Genomic DNA, 25886 nt, shown 5'->3' with positions numbered 1-25886 from the left:
TATAAAAGGTTAATCTAGCCCTGGCTGGCTGGTTCAGTTGGTTGGAGCATCATCCTGTATAACAAAAAGTTGCAGGTTCAATCCCTGGTGGGGACGTGTATAGGAGACAACTGATATCCCTTCTCTCCCTTCCTCTCTAAAATCAATAAATATGTCTTTGGGTGAGGATTAAAAAGTAAAAAATTAATCTATGCTAGACTACCTGCTAGGCTACCTATACAGGTTAGGTTAGGTTATAGTTTCTCCTGCCACAGCCACAGGGGTGGGTGCAGAGACTGGGGAGGACTTGAGGAAATGGTGATTGCCAGGCCTTGGTTGGGAATGACATTAATTCTGACATTTCAGAAAGCTGTGTTAAACAACAAAGAAAACTTAACTTCCATGGCTGAACATCTTTTTTAAAAAGAAAGGATTTATTGGGCCATATTTCTAGCCAGAAAAGGACCGGGTGCTGAAGCATGAAGTCTGAACCTCAACAGCATGGGTTTGGTAAAGATAACATGTCCGCCATCCTGGAGTTGGCAGCATTTTCATATACTACGTTTTAGGAAGAAATGTAATTTGTTTGGAAAGAACTTACATTGGCTACAGATAAGGGGGCTGAGATAATGTGAAAAGCAGGCGCAGTTCTGTGACAGGAGCACATTCTGGGGAAGGAAGAAATGTTTGTCACTTCTGATTGGTCACAGGCGACAGCCTTGCAAGTTCATGCACATGCAACATGTGTCCGGTGCGCTGGCAGAGGCCTCGAGCTTGAGTCAAAGCTCTGGTAAACATTCAGGAATGTCAGCAGTCTTGTCAGTTGGCCCACAGCTATTAACTGGTTGATTAACTAGTATAATAATTAATTGGTTAATTATTCCTATCATTTTTGCTCCATCCCGCTATAATTTAATTTGGAACATCTCAACATTGTTCTTTTGTCAGCTGTTTAGCAATGGGTATCAGCCACTTCAAAAATATTCACACCCTATGACCTGGCACTTTTACATACACAACTTCTTCTTAAAGAAATCTCCAAATACAAATAAAGCCTTGTACAAAGATTCGCCACAGCTGTTATTTATAAAGCAATAGGAAATAATTATCTTGTCTAAGAGAGCAATTAAATTGAAGCACACTGATATAATAAAAAAGGTTTGAAAAAACATGCAGAAATGCTTATATGCCATAATAATTAAGTGGGAAAAGCAGGACGTGAAGCTGTATATACAAAATAATTTGTAAATGTCGTGAAGAATAATGACTGAAATGACATACAGCAAAATGCACTAATGATAGTCTCTGGGTGGTGGTGAGATGATGGGTAACTTGTTTTCTTCTTCTTTTTCCCTCCATCTTTCTAAGTTTTATATACTGGACACCCTCCTCCCCCATTTCACCTTTGAAAATATAAGAAAAAACTAGTAGCTCAGGGGATCAGACTCAGGGTCACCTTGAGATTCCCCTGAGGTCCCTACCCTAACCCTTCCTCCCACCTGCACCCCTGGTTTTCTACCCCTCACCTCCCGTCACCAGACTCCACACTGGCAATTAACCCTTTCTTGACAAAGAAGGAGCTGCGCTTTTCTCCATCATTTCAAAGCCTGGAATGAATACCTCGCTGGGTGGGGAGATCGGAAAGGCAACTCCTCCCTGCCTTCCAGCGTGTACCTGCCCTGGGCCTGAACTCATCAGGCAGGCCCAGGAAAGCCTCCAGCTGGGTCATGGTTTCGTGGGCTGAACAGCCCCTGTAGGGGCAGATGGAAGACCCCACACTTCAAATGTAGGCTCTAAGCTGGAGGGACCTGACTGTTCATCAGGCCCAGGGGTTCTCCACCTCAAATCACTAGGCACATGTTAGGAATGGAGGGTTCTGGGCCCAGGCCCGGGGATGGTTCTGGAAGGTTTTGGTGGAGCCCAGGAATCACATTTTTAACTAGCTTCCTGAAGGACTGGTATGCAGGGTGCTCACAGCTGCACTTGGGGAAATCAGAACCAGTCTAAGCCCAGCATGCTCCCTCCTCTTCCATCCCCCACTCAAAGCGAGGAGACAGTGCAGCCTGGAGGAGCGGAAGGGAGCCTGCTGCTGGGCACCCAGGCCCAAGGGATGGACTGCAGCTGATACAAACTCAGACCAGGTCTGCCGGTGAGGACCCAGCGGCTGCGCACCCTGCCCAGGGATGTGACCGGTTAGGTGAGGTCCCAGTCTCCGCTGGAGCTATGAGGCCGCCAGGGCAGGCTGACAAAGGCTTCTGGGTCGGGCTGGGCACGCAGACGGAGAGCCTGGGGAGGAGGGTGGGGAGAGCCCTGGAGTCTGGCAGATGAACTCTGGAGCCAGGGCAGAAAGCTTATTTGAATTAGCTGAAATCCAGCCACGCAGATTCACGGCATGCCTGGCCTGGAGGGCACTCTGTGGCTAGACCGAGATGAACACAGAGCGTCTGAACTCCTCAGACATGTGAACGGGAGGCCCTGGGCTCACCTCACCCTCCGGGTCCTGGAGAGTGGCTTCCTCTTTCTCTGAAGTCTGTAAAGACAACAGTGGGGTTGAAATCAGAGCCCAGCTGGGGGGGTCTCCAAGTAGCTGCTGGGTCTACCCCCAGCCTTTCCCACAGTTCCAGGCCTCTGTCCCTCTGAGGGGACACAGGAACTAATAATTTCTTCCCACAATCCCCAGGCTTTGACTCACCCCCACCCCCATCCATCCATCCCCTGAGGGAACCTCAGGTCAGGTTCTGACTTTAGATATTGGAACCCTGCCAGCCCAGAGCCCTCTAAGTTGTGATTCCCAACAAGCTAGTCAAAGATTTTCCGGATGTGGAAAAAGAGGATGTAAGGTCAAGAACTCTGGCTTCCGAGTGAAACTGGCCACAACCTGTGGTTATGATGGGGAGGGTGGGCGCATGGGGGGAACAGAGTATGGGGAGCGGATGCTGACGAAAGAGCCTTCCCCCTCTCCCCCCACTTCCCCCACTTCCCTCACTTCCCCCACTTCCCCCACTTCCCCACACTGTCAGAGAGGAGCCAGACTAGGTGGCTCCAGACCCCAGGGCCCTCTGTCCATACCTGGCTGAGGCACCGGATCTCCACGCAGGGGCTGGAGGAGGGCTCAGGGCTGGTGGCAGGCCCAGGGGGTGCTGGGACATGGATCACGTCACACTCTGGGACTAGGCCGTTCCCCAGAGGCTGAAACAGAGACTCCAGTCAGAACAGCCCGTTCCTGGAAACAGGGGCAGAGAAGGGAAATGCAGGGAGGTAGGGGCAAGGGGAAGAAAATGGGTTGTGGAGACAGAGTCCTTAGGGCCAATTTCCTAAGTCTCAACATGACCTTGGGCAAGCCACCTAACCTCCCTGAGGCTCAGTTTCCTGAGCTGTAAAATGGGGATAAGAATTTTTCCTAAAACATCCTATTCATGATGTTTTATTACTCAACAACTGGAAACTCCTGGAATGATTCATTTGTTTTCATTATAGTTATTTCTAGCTTTGGGTGCAGGTTCTTTGTAAGAGGCCCAGAGAGAGCAAAGTTGGGCACCACAAAGATTCACTGAATAACAAACAGCACAGGAAGACTTCTTCAGAGATCATCAGTTTGAGTAACCAACCCCTCCTTGAGCGAATGAGGAGGCAGAGGCCCAGGGAGGAGAGGTGGGCGGGCCAGAGTGAGAGGGGGAGCCCATCTCCTCACCCAGGCCCTTCTGCCCCCATGGGTGCTCAGGTTGGGACGTCAGCTCTCTCCACCTCCTGCTCCCTGTCCTAGCAGCGGGGCAGAGCACAAGCTGGAGTTGACCGAGGCCGCTGGACACAGCTGCTCTGAGGTGCCCCGGCCACGAGCCTCATGGCCTCGTGGGCTCTGAAGCCAAAGAAAGGAGCTACCATTTTCTGGACACCTATGGGTTTTCTCATCTCACACTTACCTGTCAGATGGGAAAACTGAGGCTCAGAGAGGTTGTGTAACTTGCCAGTGTCACACAGCTGGTGAGTGGCTAAGCTGGGACTTGTACTCATTGGCTATGGTTAGACCTCAGACCCAAGCCCTTTTCCTACACCGTCCTGGCAGGGCACGGAATGTGCTTCTCTTTGTCTCAGCGCCCTTGTCTGCAAATCGGGCCTCCTGCTTCCATCAGCACCCCAGCTTCAGGGCGTGGGGCCGAGGTGGGTAAGTTTAAGGGGACACAGAATGGGCGAAGGGAGAAGGGGGAAGAGATTTCACAAATGTTGTCACTCATGGTCCTTGTCCCTCCAGCTCTGCCTATGGTGAGGACATGGCTGACCAGAGGACTCCTGAGTAGACTAAGATCCATTTCCTTCAATTCCATGTTTACAGCTTTGGGACTGGTTTAAACCCAGACACTGCTGACCACTGACCACTAACAGCCACAGACGTGTCACCTACTCAAGGGCAACCAAATTTCAGGAGAGAACCTCATGGGATAGAGACCAAACTACACATGTGGACAACTGGCTTATTCTAGCCAGCACGGGGCGTTTTCTGGGTTGTTGGATACACAAGATACGTATGAGAGCCCCTGCTTCTAGACACTAGAAAAGTAGGAGCAATGACGCAGGGAAGCCTTGAGGCGTGACAGTTGAGTCCTGATCTGATCCCAGCACTCCCAGCTGGTATATTACAGGAGTCAGGAGCCATGGCCATCCTGCGTTCATGGACCAAGGATGGTTCTTTCTCCTCAGTCTGGGGGAGGAGTCTTGGGCTGAGGAGTTGGCTCCATTCCTCAACCCCTTGTACTTCAAGGTGGGACGTGGAGATGCACAGGGCCCACAGACCACAGTCTGTTTCCCCAGTTCTGCGTCTCTGAGGTTGGGTCACTGTGGGTAGGTTACTTACCCTCTCTGAGCCTCTATTTCTCATTCTGTAAGAAAGAGGGAAATAATACCTAGCTGTGCATAAGTTGCGAAGCTTCAGTGACATATGTAAAGGCCCTGGCACATAGTAGGTGTTCCAGAAAAAGAGTGAAGGGAGGGCATCTGGCCGCAGCTCTTGGGAAGGAGCATGCTGGTCTGACCACTACCACTTCCCTCTGAGCCTTTCCGTACCCTGGGCTCTCTGGCAGAGTGAGGGATGTCCTCTTCCCTCTGACCCGAATGTGGGCCAAGAATGCCTGCAACCCTTTCGATTCCGCCTTCAGGCTCTGCTAAAAACTACAAGAAGCCAAGGAAAAGCAAAAGTTCTCAACTGGTCAGGCTCACAGGGTCTCACCTCTGACCCTCTCGGGAGACCCCGTTCCATCCTCCTCCTAACAAGGGGCTGCCCCCACCCCCACCCTCTGCCCCTCCCACGGGTGCAGGGGCAGGACAAGTGACCCAGGCAGCCCTTCCAGTGTGTGCTGGGCAGCAGTGGAGCGGGGACACAGCTGGTGCAGGCACTCTTGGCCTCCTGTGGCCCCCACTGCAGCATGGGGTTCTCCCTCCTACCTCAGCTCCTCTCTGGCACTGGGTGGGAGTGAGTCCTGGGATGAATAGCCATGAGGCTGAGCTCTGAAAAGGCCAGTGGTAGCCCCCTGTCTATCTCCTTGACCTTTCCCTCATTCCTGTCAGCCACGGTTGGCCTTGTAGAGCTTCCTGAGACAACAACAGCTGCTTCCGAAGCCCAACCCAGTACCCTATTCCCACCCCTGCCTCTCCCAAGAGGGGTCAGGCCTGAGTCTTTTGTCCTCGCTGGTGCTGGCGCCAGGAAAGAAGGCAACAGTAGCCCCCTTTCCTGCCCCCATGTGTAAGAGAACTGGAGTGGAGGCATCTCAGTAAACAGAGGGAGGGGGAGTTGGGTGAGGCACGTGGGGCTTTGGTTTCCTGAACCCATGATTCTGCAGCTCTCTCCTCACGTGGAAAGGGAAGGGATGGTCAGGGAAGGGCCCTACAGTAGGTGGCCTCAGGGAAGAGTCCCCTCTCCAGGAAGATGGGCAAGGGACCCCCGTTCCTTCTGTCCCCTGGTTCCCAGAACACCACCTTCAGCTCATGTGTCTCAGAGGCAAGAAAAAGTCAGAGAAAACGCTAGAGTGTTCTGGAAAGGGAAGAGATGGGAGTTGAGAAATCTGGGTCCTATTCTCTATTTGTGCCACCACTTGCTGTGTGACATTGGGCAAGATTTTTACCCTCTCTGGACCTCAGTTTCCTCTTCTGCAAAAGCAGACTAGAGCCTGTAACTGTCATACTCTGGTGTGCCATCAGAATCCCCAGGGGGCAATTTTAAACTTCAGGTCCCTGGGCCCCACCCCCTAGAGGTTTTGGTGGGGAGAGTATATTTCTAACACCCCCTGCCCCCCAGCCCCAGGTGTCCTGAAAGGGGCTGCGCACCGAACTTGGAGGAAGGCCACCCTGGACGGTCTCAGCGCCCACTCTGGATCCAGTTCTGATCTCCTCTGATTATAAAAGGGGGTTGGGAGGAAGGCACTGGGCCAGAGGAAGAACCCTGCCTGATGGGAAGTCAAGGGGAGGAGGCAGGCTGTCAGCTCACAGCCTGAAGGGCTGGTCGCAGGGCTCACAGACCCCCTGGAGCTGGGCAGCAATCCCTGCCTTGAGATCAGCCATGGAGGAGCAGTAGGGAGATGCAGAGGCGCAGCCAGGAGTCCTGACTTCCAGACCTTCGGGGTCTGAGGGTCCAAACTTGGGCTTTGGCCCGCCTCCTGTCTTACCAAGTGTGAGGGGTGGGCCTTCTTACTCCTCTGTGTCTCGTTGGTCAGCTGAGCTGAAAGAGACCAGAAAGAGCATTTTGAGGCTAGGAGTAGCCAAGGGTAGCCTGCAGCTGCTCCCATAGAGAAGGACTGGACCCCCTGCAGCTACAAGCAGGGGCTTCCCAGAGGGAATCAGCAGCCAGATTGGGCAGCAAAGCCCTTACTAGCTAAGCCCCTTGGCAAAGACCCGGCCTTTGGAGATCAGTACATGGAAGTCCTCTCATGTGGGCCAGAAACAGACTGGGCAAGTAAAACCTTGTGTGCTCAAGCCCCTGTGCATACAGGGCCCAGGAAATGTTATTAAATTGCAGGTTCAAAGTCATTAGGCTGGGCTTGAGACTGTGAGTCTGCATTACTAACAGGCTAACAAAGGATGTCACTGCTGCTAGCTGGGGACCACAATTTAAGAGACAAATGCTAAGAGGCTCTGATGCTGTGACCAGGAATGCTCCCACACTGTATGCTCCTTCTGACTCCTCTGTGGGGATCTGGGGACACGGGCAAAGCTGACGTTTCTTCCTGGAGCCACACAGGGAGGAACTGGGAGGCAGGCCCATGATGTTCCCATGGCCATCTGCATAGGGACGACATCGCCAATGCACAAAGTGCTTTCCAGCACATTGTCCTGGCTCCACTACTTCCTACCCAGAGCCAGCCACTTAACCACTTTGTGCCTCACTTTCTTCTCTTCTGTAATAATAGGAATACTTGTAATAAGTAGTTCCTGACTCCACGGTATTGAGGAGATTAGAGGAGATAAAAGCAATATATGGTGAAGGTAGGAGAGGGTATAAGGGGAATAAATAACCATGGAAAAATATGAGAAAAAATAAGCCATAAAAAAAATAAATCATGTATACTTACCTTGAAAAAAAGGGCAATTCAAGCCACACAACAGTGCCTGGCACATGGTAGCTCCTATCACTGCTGTCTCACTTCCTATCTGTGCTGCCCGGCATAGGAGCCATGAGCCACCCACGGCCACTGAGCACTGGAAATGTGACTACTCCCAATTATACTGGGTTTTAGAGACTCAACATGAAAAAATGAATGTAGAATATGTGTTGTTAGTACTTTTATATTGTTTCCATATTGAAATGATCATGTTTTGGTTATATCATGTTAAAGTATATGATTAAAATTAACTTCACTAGTTTCTTTTTAATTTTCTTCATGTGACTATTAGAAGATTATAAATTACATATGTGGCTTGTATTCTATTTCTATTGGACAGATATCTGTGGTCTGAAGAAGCCGAGACTCAAGGAAGTTAGATGATTTCCCTGAGGTTACACAGCTGAAAAAGTGGTAGACCTGGGATTTGAAGCAAAGCCTCAGAAGAAGCTGAGCACCTCTGGAGACCACGATGAGGACATGCCCAAGTTCAAGTTCAAGTCCTCAGCCCCTGCCTCCCCCCTTATAGTCAGTCCTCATACAAGGAGCTGGACCTGCAGAGAGTGAACATGGATTCTCTGGAATCCATAGGGAGAGAAGTGACTGATGAGCTCAGATGGATATGAGCAAGCTGAGAGCCCCCATTCTCCCTTTGGTTGCCACAGAAGGGAGGAGCGGGACTCTTGATGCCCACATCTTAGACAGATACACGGAGCCACAAGGTTTCTCTGGGGTGGTGGTGGAGGACCGCAGGTCTCAGCGAAGTCCCCGGGTGAGAGCCTCCTGCCCACGCCTGTCTACCTTTGCTCACCTTTCTTCTTCCACCGGAGCATGTTCCTGCCAAGGGCAGCCAGCCCTGCAGCCAGCAGAAGGGTCAGCAGCACCAGGACTGGTGCCAAGACGCGGACCGCTGGGGGGGCCACCCTGCGGAAGGCACCCAATGACTGTCACCAGATATCACCGGTATGCTGTACACCATAACATTCTTATTCTGAGTCCCAGTCATGCTCCTTGTCTTTCCAAGGAGATCAGAGGGCACCAGAGACCAAACATCTAGTCAGTCCCAAAGGAAGGGACCCCAGCCCCCAATGCCAACCCGCAGAGATAACTTCCAGTTGGGTCTGCCCTTGCCAGCAGTTACCTGATGACGGTAACTGCATGCAGTTATATATAACCCCCCAAGAACCAATCCTTCAGGCTAGGACTCCAATTGGGTAGGAAAAGTTTTCTTTTGTTCCATATTTTCATGTTTGGCACAGGGCCCAATGCAAAGTGTACAGGCAAAAGCTGCTGAACTGGGGTGGCTGTCCCTGAAGCTGGGGCAGGGAGAGAGGTGGACCCTTCTCCTTGGGTGGGCCTGCGTTTCCAGGGCAACTGGGCTGCTGGCCCAAGGGCCCTGCTGAGAGGAGGAATGGGGCCTGAATCTGCCCTCAGGGCCTTAAGCTGTGGCCAAGATAGCCAGAAGAGGCTGTGTTCGCCTGGAGGAAGAAGTGTTAGGTTCTTATTCGCTCAAAGGCCCATTATGGTTTGGTGATGACATGAAAGGTGGCCTTGGCCACCTGAAGCTCACCTGGACTTGGAGCTGCTGTTCCTGGGGACCAGACTGGTGCCTGTTGCTGAGGTGGAGTCCAGGTGTGTCAATGGGTGGGAGGTCCCTGTATGAGGAGAGGTTGCTTTGTGAGGAGAGATCTCTTCATATGGAGCGATCCCTGCATGTGGAGACGTTCCTGTGTATAGAGAGGTTCCTGTGTGCTCGTACGGGGATGTCCCTGTGAATGGAGAGGCCTCGGCCTCTGTCTTCCCCTGCTTGGCTGTGGTGGTTTTCAGGTAGACACCAGGAGAAGCTACAAGTCCAAAAGCAAAGCCTCAGCACCTTCTCTGACCCTTGAATGCCAGCTTCCCCAGACCTCTGAGCCTTGATGCCTGAACCCTCCCCTCCCTGGGACCAGCTTTGCAGAACATCCCCAGATAAAGAACACCCCAGGAAGCAAGCCAAGGCCTAGAGAAAGCCCTTCGGAGCAAGAAGGCTGTATCTCAGGCATACCCCACACCTGTGCACAGGTTTTAGCCCCTTTTTGTGCCCACAGCCTGTGCTCTGTGCGGAGCTGCACACCCCTGCCCCCACCTCCATGACTCATTCCATGGCCTCTGCCCTCCCCTCACAGTCCTGGCCAATTGTCCCCTCTGCCCTCACCTGGAAGTCCTCATGTCACCATCACATGCCCGCCCTTACCACCTGTGCCTCAGTAAGCTTTGACTTCCTTCAATAGTCACAGGGTTGACAGGGCAAGGTGGTAGGGACTGGTCCAGAGGTCAGGGCAAAAGGCCCAGCCTCTCCTGCTCGCCCCTCAGACCCCAGGTCGAATATACAGAAGCTTTGCCGTCAGGCTGGGTCTGCTTCCTGGCTCTGCTGTTTCCTGTGTGACCTTGAGTGAGTGACCTAGCCCTGCTGAGCCTCGCAGTCCTCAGCTGGCAACTCAGTGCCCGGGGGGTGGGGGCCCCGAAGCATAGTGTCTGACACCAGGCAGGCGCTCACTGGTTGTTTCTCTCTGAAGGGGCAGAAGAGGGGCAGAAAAACCATTCACTCACTCAATTCTGGGGGCTGAGTTTGCCAGGCTTTGCCCTTGGGCTGGAGGCTTGTAGCAAGAGGCTGGAAGAAGGGGGTGGGGAAGGGAGAACAGCAGGGACCTAGACGAAAGGAAAGATGGTCTCAGGGGGGCAAGTCACTCCTCTGAGCCAGATTTCCTGCCTTGGGAGCAGCCAGCAGCATTCCCACACCCATTTCTGCTCAGAGCTGAATCACCATCTTCTCCCCTCAGCCACTCAGGAGCCACGGATTCCAGCAGATTGCTGCCTTTCCCTCCTGCAGGCCCCTTGGCCTCCCGCTTAGCTCAGACCTTCGGCTTCCCTTGTCCCCCACTGCCCACTGGCCTCATTCTATGCTACCCTTCATACCAAAGCCATTTTTGTCTCTAAAATATATATTGGATCCCATCACTTTCTGCTGTAGAACAGTCAATAGCTTCTTACTGCCCATAAGTTGATGTTCGAGCTTTTTCTTGTGCCTTTCAAGGTCTTCTAAACTCAGACACAACTCACTTCACTGACTTTACCACTTCCGCATCCCATGCTATAGCCACACGGAGTTGCCCTCTGGTCCCATTTAAGTGAGCCTCCTGCCTGCCTCCGTGCCTTTGACGTGTTGGTCATCTGCGTGCCCTGCCTTTCCTTTCCATCTCTACCTAACACACTTCTTTCTGTCCTTCAAGCGCTGAGTCAGAAGCCAACTTCTCCATGACACCTTCCCTGGAAGGAGCAAACCCATTGTTCTTTGTGGTCCCACAGTATCTTGTGCACGTCACCAGCGAAGCTATACTCCATTTGTGGCAGTAACTAGTTTACAGGGTGTCCCCACTAGGCTAAGACTTCTCGAAGACAAAATGCGTAGCCCCTGTGCCCGGCACAGCGGGCAGAAACCTGGTGTGGCAAACCCCCAGGAGCCACTGGGCTCCCTGACTCACCACGTTCATTAGCCACCTCCTTTCTGACTCACACGCCATCCTGGCCTTTCTTCCTTTCCCACCATTTAAAAAATTCTAATCTAAGTCTCCCATTTTTCTCAGTAAATGATCAGATCGTCTGCAGATGAAGAGTATTTTTCTTTTCCTTTCCAATATTTGCACTCCTTAACCTTATTCTATTTCATTGCCTCGGGCCTCCAGGTAACGAATAAAAGCAATGACTAGACGCTCTTGTCTCACTCCGACCTCCCTAGAAATTCTTCTGACACCTCACTGTACTTTGTGGTGAGCCGAGACACGCACACTGGCTTGTGGAGCTCATTTTAGCTTTTCGGAAATTTTGCGAGCCAGTTGTTAAACTGTCAGTGACCAGAAATTGGTGATGACAGGGACATTCATACCGCACAAATGAACAAACGCTACAAGTTGGAGCTTTCCCAGCCTGTTGTTTAACATTGGCCAGCGCAGCACTGGCCTTAACCCTCGTTATTTTCAATATCTCAGCTGTCATCAGAGAGAGGCTGACAGGGTTGGATACAGGAGGATGCTATAATGATGCCTATGTTATACACAAATACATTTAAATGAGGGTAAGAAGAAAACCATGAGAGCCTCAAATACAGGCAAAAGTTGATCAGCACTGGGTAAAAATGAGATCTGAATACTAAGAATTGGAAGACATTAGAGAATCTTATAAATGACGAAGAAAAGCCTCAGTGTGGGTTGGATGTTACTGTTATTATTTGGTGAGTTTATCTTTGTTTCATTGAATTAAATTAAAGACCCAGGGGTGATGGGGATCTGGCTATGGGGATGGGCTTGAGATGGGATGGGTCCCAGCTCTGGGGTCAGGAGAGGGAAAGAGCAGATGCTAAAGCCAGAAATGACCTGCTTTTTTAAAAAAAGATTTTACTTGTTTATTTTCAGAGAGAGGAAAAGGGAGGGAGAAAGAGAGGGAGATAAACATCAATGTTTTCAAGAGAAACATCAGTTGGTTGCCTCTCACATGCCTCTAACCGGGGACCCGGCCATAACCCAGGCATGTGCCCTGACAGGGAATCGAACCAGTGATCCTTCAGATCACAGGTTGGCATTCAATCCACTGAGCCACACCAGCCAGGACAGAAATGACCTGCTTTTGAAAGCTGGCTCCGCTACTTCTTGCCATGAGACCCTGGACAAGTCATTTTTTCTCTCTGAGCCTCAGCACCCCCATCTGTGCAATGGGATACAAAGACGTACCTCACCCTTACTGACCCTCAGACTGGGGCTGCCCACTGCCCTGAGACCTTTCTGGCCTCTTTCTCCACAGCTCAGTAGGTCCAGGTGGGATTCTGGGCACCCAGAGAGGTGCTCCATCCCCAGCCAGAATTCCGCGGCTCCAGCCCCAGCCCCCTAATGTCCCCGAGCTAAACAAGCCCTGCTGAGGCTGGCTCCCAGGTACTCCTCATAGCTGTCCATGGGACTTCAAGATCTGGGGAAGAGGAGGTAACAAGGAAGAGCTGAGGCTTTGTAGCTGACATCAGTGTGGCTGTGGCTTAGGTGACACTGTGGGGTGGGTCTGGGAAGCAGGGATTATGGGCCTAGTTGGAGGGGTCCTCCGGGATCTCTCTGACTCCAGGGAAGGAGGAAATCTTTTCTATTTGTGGGATGTCCAATTGGTCCCCAGCTCAGGGCAAGCTCTCCCCCACATCTGGGCAGAGAGGAAAGGCACGGAGCCTGGAGTTGGACAGATCTGGGTTTAATGCTGCTGTCACCTACTAATGGTGTGACCTTGGGCAGCAAGAGTGAAAGGACAGCTGAGGCTTGTGTGGCAGCATCTGTGCCCCAGATGCTGCTGCACATTTGACCTGTGTGATCTCACTGAGTCCTAGAGACAGCCCTCCTCCATGAGGCATTCGGCCCTTTGTGTTGGGGTCACCACTGACCACCTCCCCATCCCTCCTTCTTCCCCTCTCTCTCTATTGTCCTCTGGTCAGGGAAGGAGGGACTTTCGTTACCTGGTAGGACTATCAGAGAGACCACAAAAGTCTCATCAATGCCCACTATGCTGACGCCACACCAGTAGTCTCCCGAGTCCTTCAGGGTGAGCTTCCTCAGGGTCACGTTGAACCTGAGCTTCTGGGGGCTGTCTTGGATGGACACCCTGCCCTCTGTCTTCTCCTGGCCATCTTTTCTTGCGTAGATAGTGTCAGAGCAGCGGGGGTAGACGATCCCGACCTTTCTGCACCAGTATTTCCAATGATTCCTCAGCTTCTCCCCATAGGTGCACTGGAGAGACACAGTATCACCTTCGAATCCTCTGATCTTCTTCGGGCCCATCAGGGCTCCGTAACCTGAAAGCACAGCAGAAGCAGAGGTCTCAGTTCCCTGGATTCAAGCACCAGGGTCAAGACCTGAAGGCTTTCCTCAATCACCCCTGACAGGGGCAGCCCTGTCAGAGCTGGTACTCCCTGCTCCCACTAGGAGACCTTGGGACAGGGCTGTGGAAGTAAATATAATACTATATAATCGTTTCCCTACACTTGGCATGTTAAAGGGTTGTGGGTGGGGAAGCTCTAGCTTCAGACAGCCTGGAGTTTGAATCCCAGCCCTGCCACTTAGTAGCTGGGTGACCTTGGGGAAGTTGCTTGACTTCTCCTGGCCTCTGGGTTTTCTCATTTATGGGTGATGACCATGTCCTATTTCATTTTTTTTTCTGTTGAAAAGAATTATTTTTATTGATAGACATAATAACTTAAAGGTGCACATTTGTTTATCCACAAAATCCCCTTTCTTTCCTGACTGGTGTGGTTCAGTTGCTTGGGCATTGTACCCCAAAGCGAAGGGTCACCAATTTGATTCTCTGTCAGGGCACAGGCCTGGGTTGTGGGTTTGGTCCCCAGTAGGGGCATGTGCAAGAGGCAACTGATCGGTGTTTCTCACATCTATGTTTCTCTCCCTCTCTTTCTCCCTACCTTTCCCTCTCTAAAAGTAAATAAATAAAATCTTAAAAAACAAAACCCTTCTGTTTGTAGAGTCTGTGGAAATCCTCAGCCTCATGGCCTGTTACAATGAGCTGCTCCAGTTGGAATTTGGAAAGGTGTTATTGCAGCTGAAACTCAGGGAATCTGCCACCTCTGGAAAGTCTCCCACACCCCACAGGGCAGTGGGAAGTGACGACTTGGTCATGGGTGGCTCTGCTTTGGGGGTAACTGACCTCCTGCTAAAACAGGATGGGGTGGTGGAGTGGCTTCTCTCCTCATACGGACTTTTGGAGTCTGCCTGGTGTCTCACAAGTGGTCATGTTAGTAACTGGAGATTCAGATTTAAATATGGGCCTCCAAAACAATAATAAATGAAAAGGCAGGATACAAAAGTATATACACTGAATTATCTGTTTTGTTTTTAAGAAAAAAAAACAACAATTTTTATTTATACACACAGCCAGCCTATTAACATTGGTTATCTCTGTTGGTAACATGTTTTCTTCTCTACAATAAGCACTTTGTCATTTGCTCTTTTTAAAACATTATTTTATTTTTAATTTTCCAATTACAGTTTACATTCAATATTATTTTGTACATGTATTCATGTGTACAGCATGGTGGTTAGACAATCATATACTTTACAAAGAGTTCTCCCTGCTATTTCCAGTTCTCACCTGACACCATACATAGTTATCACAGTATTATTGACTATATTCCCTGTGCTGTACTTTACACCTCTGTGACTATTTTGTAACTATAAATTTGTAGTTCTTAGTTCCTTCACCTTTTTCACCCAGTCCCCCCCACATCAGTCTGTTCTCTGTATCTGTGAGTCTGTGTCAATTTCATTTGTTTGTTTTGGTCTTTAGATTCCACATAAAAGTGAAATCATATGGTGTTTGTCTTTCTCTGACTGATTTCACTTAGCCTAATACCCTCTAGGCCCATCCACGCTGTTGCAAAAAAAAAAAAAAAAAGCAAGCTTGTGAATTGATAAAACAGAGTAATTCTTTACCTCTCAGGGTATAGCAGAAGTTCAAAAAAGTATTTGCTGAATTTCAGGTAGCAACCGTATAGGGGATGTCTTGTCTACCTCCAGGCTTGCCACAGAGTAGGAAAATAATGAGAGAGGTAAAATTTCTCCCAAAGCCACACTGCCATGAACAAGCTGGAAACCCTAGGTCTGGGACAACACCCAGCTCTGGGTTCCAAATCCCCCAAGTGCCGGCCCCTCTGAGGGCTGAGAAGCCTGAGGACGATTGAGCTTGGCTGAAGCCTGGAAGGATCAGGCAGGGCTACGTCATAGCCACATGCACGCGGGAAAGGAAATGTAGGTTCAGGAGGCCCTCCTTCTGCAGACCCAAAGAGCGGGCTTGGCCCTGAGCCCCACATCCCTCCACTAGTCCCTCTGCCCCCAACTCACCTGGGAGCACGAGGCAGCCCCACAGCAGGACGAGGGCCCTCATGGTGGGCGCAGGAGCACGCATACACCGGGAACTGGGAGCGCCTGCCTCTGGGGGCTTTAACTTCCTCCAGATGAATGCTATCAAATTGAGGAAGGCAGGGGAGGGGCCCTGTGGGTCACCTCTTGGCCGCCCAGCCCAGGGTGACGCCTCTGACATTCCCTTTAATTATCTCCTCTTCGCCCAAAAACCCCACGGGACCGCTTCTCCCAAACCCGTGCTCCTTCCAGGAGGTCTTTACCGTGGCCACAGGCATACACCCAGGTGAGTGTGTGTGTCTGTGTGTAAAACCCAGGGAGTCCGTGAATCTGAATGGGAAAAAATTACGTACTGATTTGCACTAACCTTTAAGTAATATCTTTTCCTTCTATTACGTTAGCAGGACCTGTGACTTTCTCACTAATAAAAATCACAGACGTTAGTACATCAAGTTGTCACCGATAGCTCAAAATACCTCATACGCTCCTCACTGCTTGGAAAATCGTTATTAGACCTGCCACTAAAGCTGGTTATTTAAAGCGCTAATTAAGAAAGCACATTTATTCCTATATAACACATTGATATTTTGATAACCACTTCAGTAGTATTAGTTTCCTTCTAAGCATATGTATTTTATTTCATATATTTAAAAGACCATTATTCTGAGAGGGGGAAGCTTCAAGACATTGCCAAGAAGTCAATGCTACCGGGCTTACAGCCCCCGCCACAGTGCCTACCACCACTCCTTGATCGCCTCCCGGAGGGCGCAGTACTGTCCTTGGCCACGGGGCGGCGGTGCAGGCCAGGGGTGCGGGAAGCTGCAGGGCGGGGCTGAGCGGGAGCCATCTGCAGGCCGCGCTGCAAGGCTGGTCTCCCCTGGAGCGCTGAGCTGCCTGGGCATTGAAAAAAGTGAGTTAGCGGTTTTCTAACGTAGAACTGAATCCTCTTTGAAAGAAACAAAACAAACACGGACACTAGAGGGAGCCCTGAGACCTCGTTTTCCAAAATAGCTCTGCAGTGGGGCAGAAGGGCTCCTGAGCCTGTGGGCCTGCAGCAGCTTCATCACATCCCCATGACATCCCTGCGCCGGGAGAGTGGCATGGCCATGCCTGGAGGCACCATGGCTGGGATGCGGGGATGGGCAGCAGACCTGGGGAGCAAGACACAGCCACAGGAAGTCGGAGAGCCCAGCGGTTGCTGGCGCAGGCAGACAAGGACACAGGCTGCCCCCTACTTCTCTGGGCCCTAATGATCAGGGAGGAGTGGGGAGAACCCTAAAGAGACTGAGTTTACTTTGACTCAGCTGAGAAAACCAGGGTTAAAACTGAAGTGCCAGCTGACAGGCAGGGTTTGGAGAGTGCTGTTAGCAGGGCAGACAAAATCTGGCCCCTGAAGACTCATCTTGGCAGGTGCACTCAGTCATCCCAGTACAGTTTCCCTCTGGTTTAGACTCACTTGGACTGAGTCAATTCTGCTGATCTAAGATGCTCATGTGTTCCCCTTGGATCGGGTCTTTTTCAAAAGCAGCACTATTTGAGGCCAGATAATTCCTTGTTGTGTGGGCTGTCCTGTGCATTATAGGATGTCTAGCGACATCTCTGGCCTCCACCACAGGATATGAGTGGTTTCCTCCCTGCCCCCTGAGTTGTGACCATCAAAAATGTCTCTAAATATTGTCAAATGTCTCCCTGGGAAGCAAAATTGCTCTGGGTTGAGAAGCACTGTCTTAGGTGTTGAATGAATCTATGAAAAAAGAAGTGTAAGTTGTGTTAATAGGGGTGCAGTGACAAGGTTTCGGTATAGGGGTGTGGGTTTCCTGAACCCCACTGAACCCCAGAATTAAGCAGACTTTATGCAGTCATCGGCAGTGCTATGAAACTTCAGGCTCCACCCTACCCACGTCCCCCTCCCCCTGCCCCACACACCCACGGTGGGGCTGGGGCCATCCCTGTCACACTCAGGTGCGGTGTAGCAGCACAAACACACTCTGCTGGCAAGCCAGCTCCCAAAAGAAAGGGAAGAAAAGGTCTGGGAGACACATGCCTTGTTTCTCCTTCCAATTCATCAGTCAAATTCATGACCTGAAGACAGAGCAAGGGTGTCACTCAGGTGGAGCTCTCTCCTCATGGAAGGAAACATCAGGGGTGGGGAAGATGTGTCCCCAATGAAGATGGGTGAGCCACAAGCTGAAAAGAACCTGGATTCCTGAGCTACCACTTGGAAGAAAGCTGCTCTGGCAGCTACCATGCCTGCAGCAGACCCGGTGTGAGCAAGAGACAGATTCTTCTGTACGGAGCCACTGAGATTTTGCAGTTTGTTTTTTGTTCCCTGATAACATTCCATCTTCTATCCCACCTACGGCCCCTGCCTTCCTCACCAGTGGCAAACCCAATTGTTCAGCTTCCTCTCCTGATACAAATCTGAAAACTCCTTTCATGATTTTTATGTTGACTTTTTAAGGAATTTTTTTTTCTTTTTCTTTTTTTTTACTTTTAAGAATGACAGTGAAATAATGGGGGAAGGCAGGGAGGGCAGACCAGGTAATGAAGACCACCCTCCTGCAGAAGCTGGGTGAAATAGATATATGCTTTACAATATTCTCAAAAACATGGAAGGCTAAAGGCAATGTGGTATCTTGAATTGGATCCCAGAACAGAAAAAAGGTATTAGAGGAAGAACTAGTGAAATACTAATAAAGCCTGGAGTTTAGTTACTAGGAACATACCAAAGTGAATTTCTTAGTTGTGACAAATGTACCATGGTTATCAAGTTGTTAATGTTAGGGGGAACAGAAAGAAGGAAGGATATCCAGGGAGTTTCTGTAAATCTAAAATTATTCTACAACGTAAAGTTTATTTGAGAAGAAAAACAGTGAAGAACTAACAAAAACCCAATGCATTACCCAGCCGAGGTCTGCAAGTAGTTACCCAGAGGGATGGTCTGAGCATTCAGGAGAAGCATGAAGGGGATGAATTAGGAGTTTAGGAAAATACATATATACTTAACCACCTTAGGCCAGAACTCCAAAGGGCTGCGCTTTGGGAGAAGGGTGAACTGTAAGTAAACCACGTCACCATGAGCTTTTACTCAGCTTCCTGTCATGAGGTGTCCCAGGAAAATTCAAACTTTGAACTTGAATTTTAAAAAATGGTACTGGGTTGGGCGTCATCCCACAAAGCAAATGGTCACTGGTTCAATCCCCCACTGGGTTTCGACTTTGGTCCCAGTTGGGGAACTTATGAGAGGCACCTGATCCATGTTTCTCTCTCACATCGGTGTTTCTCTCTCTCTCTCTTTCTCCCTCTCTTCCCCCTCCCTCTAAAAAGAAAATAAAATATTAAAAAACAAAAAGGCTCTGGTCTTGTAATACCTTCTCTCCCCCTACCCCCAGGTACCTTAAAGATACCAATAAAAATCCTTTATGAAAGAAAATGGCATCGGCCTAAGCCTCCAATTACTTTAAAAAAATTTTTTTCCAAATACAACCCAATATACAATGAAAGAAACCCAGACACAGTATGAGGAGACAAGACTCACATGCAAGAGAAATGGACCTGTGGAGACTCCAGAGATTGAAATCAGGAGGAGCAGCCTTAACAGAACGATTCTTACTTTGTTCAAGGAGGTAAAACTCAAGCTTGAAATTTTTGACAGAGGATTAGAAAGCATAAAAAATGACCCAGCAGTTTTGAAAAAGAACAACATAAAATTCTAGGACTAAAAAAACCCCAAAACAGCCCTGGCTGGTATAGCTCAGTGGATTGAGTGCTGGCATGCAAACCAAAGGGTAACCGGTTCAATTCCCAGTCAGGGCACATGCCTGAGCTGTGGGCCAGGTTCCCAGTTGGGGGTATAAGAGAGGTAATCACACATTGATATTTCTCTCACTCTCTTTCTCTCTCCCTTCCCCTCTCTCTAAAAATAAAATAGATAAAATATTTTTAAAAAAACCAAAAAACCAAAACAATAATTAGACCTCAGAATTCAACAAACAAGTTTCAGGAAGACACAATTGAAATGATAACAGTGAACGAAAAAAATCATCCAGATGAAGCAGAGAGAAACAAAACAAGGAAGAATAGAGATGAGAGGGTAAGAGAAATGGGGGCTAAAGTAAGAATGCCCAACATTCATTTCATTGGAGACACGGAATGAAAGAAGACAGAAGATATGACATAAGCGGTAATCAAATAAATAATTGTGAGGAGGATGTTCTAAATGTGAAGAAACACACCATGGGCCCTGGCCGTGTAGCTCAGTTGGTTAGTGTTGTCCCAATATGCCAAGGTTGAGGGTTCAATCCCCGGTCAGGGCATATATAAAAAGCAACCAATGAATGCATAAATAAGTGGAACAACAAATTGATATTTTTTCTCTCTGTCTTTCAAATCAATTTAAAAATTTTAAAAAAACCAAAACCACACCATGTGTTCTTTATATACATGTGTGATTATAATATGTGGGGTGCTAAAGCCTGTGGCCCAGGGCATGGGCCTTTCTTGCCTTGGTACAGTGTGGACACTTGATCTGTGACAAAGGAGTAACAGTAGAGTAGTGGGGTCGGGACACATGGAAAAAATGTGAGATGTGATCCCTGCCTCCCATAACCCACAAAAATCAGTTGTAGGTAGCTTACAGAACTAAATGCAAAATGCAAAATGATAAAGCCTTTTGAAGATAATGTAGCATATGTTCATGGTCTCAGGGGTGGGGAAAGAGTTCTTAAACAAGACACAAAAAGCACAGACCACAGAGGAAAATACTGATAAATTAGACTTTGTTAAAATTAAAAACTATTCACCAAAAGACGCCATGAAGAGTGAAAAGACATACCCAAAGGGTGGGAGAAAATGTCAGCCACACACATCACAGACGACATGAATACATTGTTAAAAAAAAAAAAAAAAAGACAAAAGACATCTTGCACAATTCCATTTAGATGATGTTTGAAAGCAGGCCAAACGGCACGGTGTTAAATTGGGACATGTATCCTCGATGGTAAGGCCAGAAAGCAGAAGTGACTACCAGCATGTTGAGGGGATGTCATCTGTGAGGGGCTTCTGGGGCTGGTGAAGTTTATTTCTTCATCGGCATTGTGGCTACATAGGTGTTCATTAATCTGTGAAGTCGTCCTGTTTATACACTTTCCTGTGTATCTAGTATTCTAGTTCACAAATCTAAACATTTTTTTTTGAGATGGGGCAACAAAATCAACAAATAGGAAAAGTTATCAGAAATCTTCCCCCCAAAAGTAGTTACTGCTTCACTGGTTCACACTGAGATGTAAAATGGGCTGAGCCACACTTTCTCAGACCCTCTGACTCACCCTCTTGAACTATGTCTGGGAGTGAGTCCATTATGCCTCTTGGAACTTTTCCCTGTTCTCTTCAGCGTCTGGGCTGAACGCCAAACACTGCAGACCTGTAGCCTGAAGTAGATTCCTTCTGTCACCTCTTGGAAGATCATTCACATTCTGCCTTTCCCAGAGCGTACCTCCTATGCACTCCTCTCCCTGTAAAGATGGACCACAAGTCATTTATTCCTCTGGCCTTGAGTTCACTTTCCTGCCAGGGTGGTTGCCCTGGCCTGAGCATCTTAACCAAGGCCTGGCTGGGTGAGGCGACCCCTGCCTGGCTCCTCGCTATCTTGGCCAATTCTGTCTTGAGTCACTTTCCATGTCCTGGGGTGCCGCTTTCTCCCCAGCGCTTCAGCTCTAAACTCTCAATCACTCAAAATCTCTCTCTCTCTTTCTGTGCTTACTCTTCACACTAACCTCCCTGCCCAAATATCCTTAGGGCTAAAGGACATGTACATATAAACATTTTAGTAAATAATGCTAAATCATCTGCCAGCAAGTTTACACCAATTAACACTCCTTCCAGCTGTGTAAACACTCGTATTTCCTTACATCCTTGATGGCAATGGGTGTCAATAAACTTAAACATTTTTGTCTTAATAAGTGAAAAGGGCCATCAATTTATTTTGGTTTAGAATTTATTGATTATGAGTAGAGCCCTGAATTTTGTTTTGTGTTTATTGTGTATATGTATGCCCTTTGTTGTCCTGGCTGGTTTGGCTCAGTGGATTGAGCGTCGGCCTGCGAGCTAAGTGTCGCTGGTTCGATCTTCCAGTCAGGGCACATCAGAGAAGGAAAACTCTGACTCCAAAAAACCTCCGCTGCCTTGCGGCATACCTCTTCAGGGGAAAGGCTAAGGGAGTAAACCCCGACAGAAAATCCGGAGCCGGAGTCCCTAAGGTGGTTTGACGTTGTAGTCAACACCGGCAACTCCTGCGGCGCACCTGAAGCCAAGCTGTATTGACTCCGTCTTTCCCTTGGACCCTTCAGCTGCAAAGAGAGGGGGGGTCTGCTGCATGGGCAACAGCAGACCCTCCATATCACCCTGCCCAGGCTCTGTAGCTTCAGCTTCACTGGAGAGGACACTCCAGCGTCATCGCAAGATGTCGATTCAACACGGGAGGAGACAGATACTGTGTCACTCCCGAGTTGGACTGCACAGCCATTCTCGGCGGTGCAGATAGACTCTTAAGAAGCTACACCATCGTCTTTCAAGACTGACGGCTGCCGACGATGAATGCCCTTTGTAGCAAACCACTTATTGCCTTTGACCATTTATCTTTTTTTTTCATCTTTTGTTTGAGGTGTGTGAATTATTAAATTAAGGGCTTGAACTGTTTATTATATTGCATATGATATCATCTTATGTTACAAATATTTTTGTCTATAAAAGTGTTTACATTTTATTTAGTCACACATATCTATCTTTTTCTTCATAGATCTGGGTTTAGATTTGCTTAGAAAGGCCTTCTTAAATCCACTGGGAAAGCATTTTCGTGTGAGGAGTGAGGTAGGGATCCAGCTTTTTTTTTCTTTTTGCATAAAGAATAACTAATTGTCCCCACATTATTTATTTTTAGTAATACTCTCCCCACATTTATATGTAGGTATGTGTATACGATCTGTCCAGAAAGTACCCAGCCATGTACTATGAAAAATACAATGTGTGTATTTATAAAGTCATCTTTATAAAAAGTTAAATTACCGTATACAGGAGGATTATTTCTGTACTTTCTATTTTGTTCTGTCTAGTTGGTGGTTTATTCAGTACTCAACTTTAAATAATTGTTTTAATATCAGAAATGTTTTATATCTGATAGAGTTCACCCCACCCCACCTGGTCTTTTTCAGAGTTTTTCTGCTATTCATCAATGCTTATTTTTTCTGATAAATTTTAGTAGCATTTAATAAATTCCCTCTGAAAATCCTTTTTATAGTTTAATTGGGATTGAATTGCATTTGAAGATTATTTTAGAATGAATTGACCTATTTCTGGTATTGAACGGTCCTTTTTTCTGAGTTAGTTTGTTGTGGATATGCATCCTTTATTAGCATTTTAAAGGCCCCCCCCCTTCATATAGCAATAGAGTCTTCACTTTTCCTATAAGTTTATAACTTGGTATTTAATCCTTTGGTTGCTATTTTAGTTTGGATTATTATTTTTTTAAATTATACTTTAGAATTATTTTTGTTCATAAGAAAGTTGTTGAATTTTTAATATCAATGTGTGTACTCTGCTACCTTATTTAATTTTTCTCATAATTTCTATTTCTATTTTTAGTCAATACTCTTGAGTTTCTAGGTATAGCATGTATCACCTGAGCTGCCTCCTTCTAATATCTCTGCCTGTTACTTCTTTTTCTCATCTGTTCACATTGGCAAACACACCCAGAGCGCTGTTAAGTAATTCTGGTGATGGTAGGCACTTTGAAGTTTAATTATCACATTCATGCACATTTAAGCTTGAAATGTCTTCTTGATCAACTGATCCCTTTTCATTATGAAATATCTCCCCTTATCCCTGGTAATATTTCTTGTTTTGAAGTGTATTTTGCCTTATATTAATGTAGTCACTTCGGCTTTATTAATTAGCATTTCCATGGTAAATTTTTAAAATCTTTTTTCTTTTAATATACTTATATCTTCTTGCTTAAAGTGAGTTTCTGCTAGCTAGCACACAGTTAAGTTTTGCTTTTTAAAAAAATTCAATCTGACAATTTCTGTCTTTTATTTGGAGGATTTTGACCATTTATTTTTTATGAAAACAGCTTTATTGAGATATAATTTACACACCATAAAATTCATCCATTTAAAGTGTACAATTCAACGGTTTTTAGTATATTCATAGAGTTTTAAAACTATCACCATAATCTAATTTTAGAACATTTTCATCACCTTGGAAAGAAAACTGGTAACCCCTAGCAGTCAGTCCTAGGCAACCACTAATCCTTCTGTTTCTAAAGATTTGCTTAGTCTGGATTTTTCATGTTAATGGAATCATACAATATGTGGTCTTTTATGACTGATTTTTTCCAAATAGCATAATATTTTGAGGTTCTTCTATGTTGAGTCATGTATTAGTACTTCATTTCTTTTTATTGCTAAATAATATGTTATTGAATGGGTATACCCTATTTTATTTATCCATTTATCAATTGATGGATATTTGAGTTTTTTTCTACCTTTTGGTTATTACAAATGACACCGCTTGAATATTCTTGTACAAATTTTGTGTTTTTATTTTTATTTCTCTTGTGTATATATTTATTTAGCAGTGGAGTTGTTGGATCCTATGGTAACTTCATGTTTAATCTTTTGTTCATATTTGTTTTTGAAAGATATTTTAAAAAATCATGTATGGATGCCTTTTCAAGCATCTATGGAGATAATATTAATTTTTCACTTTCATCTTATTAATAGATTACCTTATATGGAGTTATAGTAATAGATTTCCAAATATTAAACCACTTAATTTCCAAATATTAAGTCATTTTTAGAATACATGCTACTTGGCCATCGTATATTATTCTTTTGGTGTTCTGGTGAAATTGTCAGCTAAAATAGTTTTTAGGATTTCTTTTTCATAAGTGAGATTGATTTGTAGGATTGGTTTTATGTTTGTTTTGTTTTCTTTGATAGGTTTTAGTATGAATGCTATGTTTACTTTATAAAAAGTATTTTGAAGATTTCTTTCTATTTGTATATTTCTAGAAGAACAGTTTTCAACCTTTTTCATCTCGTGGCACACATAAACTCATTACTAAAATTCTGCACACACTAAGAAATATACTTTTTACCCATCTGACAAAAACAAAAGACAAAAAAGAGGTAAGTTTTTGATTTATTTACACCAGACAGCTCCTGTTGTGCTGGCTGCTGTCATTTTTTTATTTGACAGTCTCAGGGAAAAGAGGTCAGTGTTCCTGACTAGTCAGGTATCGCATGTTTTAAAAATTTTGTTGTGGCACATCAGTTGAAAATCACTGTTCTAGGAGAGTTAAAGATAATTGTTCTTTAAATGTTTGGTAGAGTTCTCCTGCAGAACTATCTGGTGTTTCTTGAGGGAGCAATTCTTTGACAATTCTACTCTAGTGTATTGTATTGAAATCAGCCTGTTAATATTTCTATCTCTTCTGGAGTACTTTAGATGATTTGTATAAGAATAATAAATTGAGTGTCTGGACCAGCCAAGTCAAGGTCTGTGAATGCAGTGACAGCATCAAGATCATAACACACCAGGAATCATAGAGTATGTATACTTCATGTCTGCCATCTTTCATTCAGCGTAATACGTTTGACATTCATCCATGTTGTTGAATTTGAGGAATAATCTTTCATAGCAGTTTGTTCTTTTTACGGATGAGTGAATATACCAGTGTACAGATATACTACAATTTATTTAGCTATTCACTTGTTGATGAACATCTGGATTATTTTCTGTTTTGGCTATTATGAATAAAGATGCATTGAATATTCTTGTACAGGTGTTGCGGACAGATGGTTTTATTACTCTTGGATAAAATACCTAGGAGTGGAATTGCTGGATCATAGGGTAAATGTATGGTGATACCTGCTGTGGCTTTAATGTGCATTTCCCTGATGACAAATGATATTGGGTAAGCATTTTCTCATACGCTTATCTTCTTTCATGAGATATGTGTTCAGATCTTTTGCCCGTTATTTTGGTTATTATTATTGTTGAGTTGCAGGAGTTTTTTATTGCAGATACAAGTCTTTTGTCAGATATATCTTTTAGAAATATTTCCTCTCAGTCCTTGGGTTGCTTATTTATTTTCTTGATAGTGATTTTGGTAAACAATTTTTATGAAGTTAATTTATCAATTTTTAAAAAGATCTATGCTTTTTATGTCTTTCTAAGATCTCTTTGCCTACTGAAAGTTTGAGAAGATAATCTCATGTTTTTTTTTCTTCTGGAAGCTTTACCAACTTAGTTTATGTTTAGGCCTATGGTCCCCCTTAAATGGACTTTGTATGTGGTGTAAAGTAGGGATTCAGTCCCCTCTCACTCTCCC

General features: G+C 46.6%; 1 protein-coding gene across 2 annotated transcripts; it reads right to left on the bottom strand.

Moving 5' to 3' along the window:
- Positions 1-1297: 1297 nt before the first annotated feature.
- CD300LG (CD300 molecule like family member g) lies at positions 1298-15582 on the bottom strand. 2 transcript variants are annotated; one of them, XM_090257399.1, is made up of 8 exons: positions 15479-15582; positions 13087-13422; positions 10155-10253; positions 9136-9409; positions 8377-8489; positions 6633-6685; positions 3049-3168; positions 1298-2509 (listed from the first exon to the last, which is right to left on the bottom strand). In XM_090257399.1, the coding sequence occupies exons 1-8, from the start codon at positions 15540-15542 to the stop codon at positions 2399-2401; spliced, it is 1170 nt and encodes a 389-aa protein (XP_090113525.1). In that variant the 5' UTR covers positions 15543-15582; the 3' UTR covers positions 1298-2398. The 2 variants fall into 2 exon arrangements, with proteins under 2 accessions (XP_090113525.1, XP_090113526.1); XM_090257400.1 differs by lacking the exon at positions 10155-10253 and having other exon boundaries at positions 9136-9220.
- Between the last annotated feature and the right edge of the window lie 10304 nt (positions 15583-25886).

The sequence above is a fragment of the Furipterus horrens genome, unplaced genomic scaffold (assembly GCF_987537825.1).
Source record: "Furipterus horrens unplaced genomic scaffold, mFurHor1.1.pri manual_scaffold_11, whole genome shotgun sequence".
Lineage (NCBI taxonomy): Eukaryota > Metazoa > Chordata > Mammalia > Chiroptera > Furipteridae > Furipterus > Furipterus horrens.
Note: the sequence above shows the minus strand (reverse complement) of the source record. Positions and strands in the feature narration are given on the sequence as shown.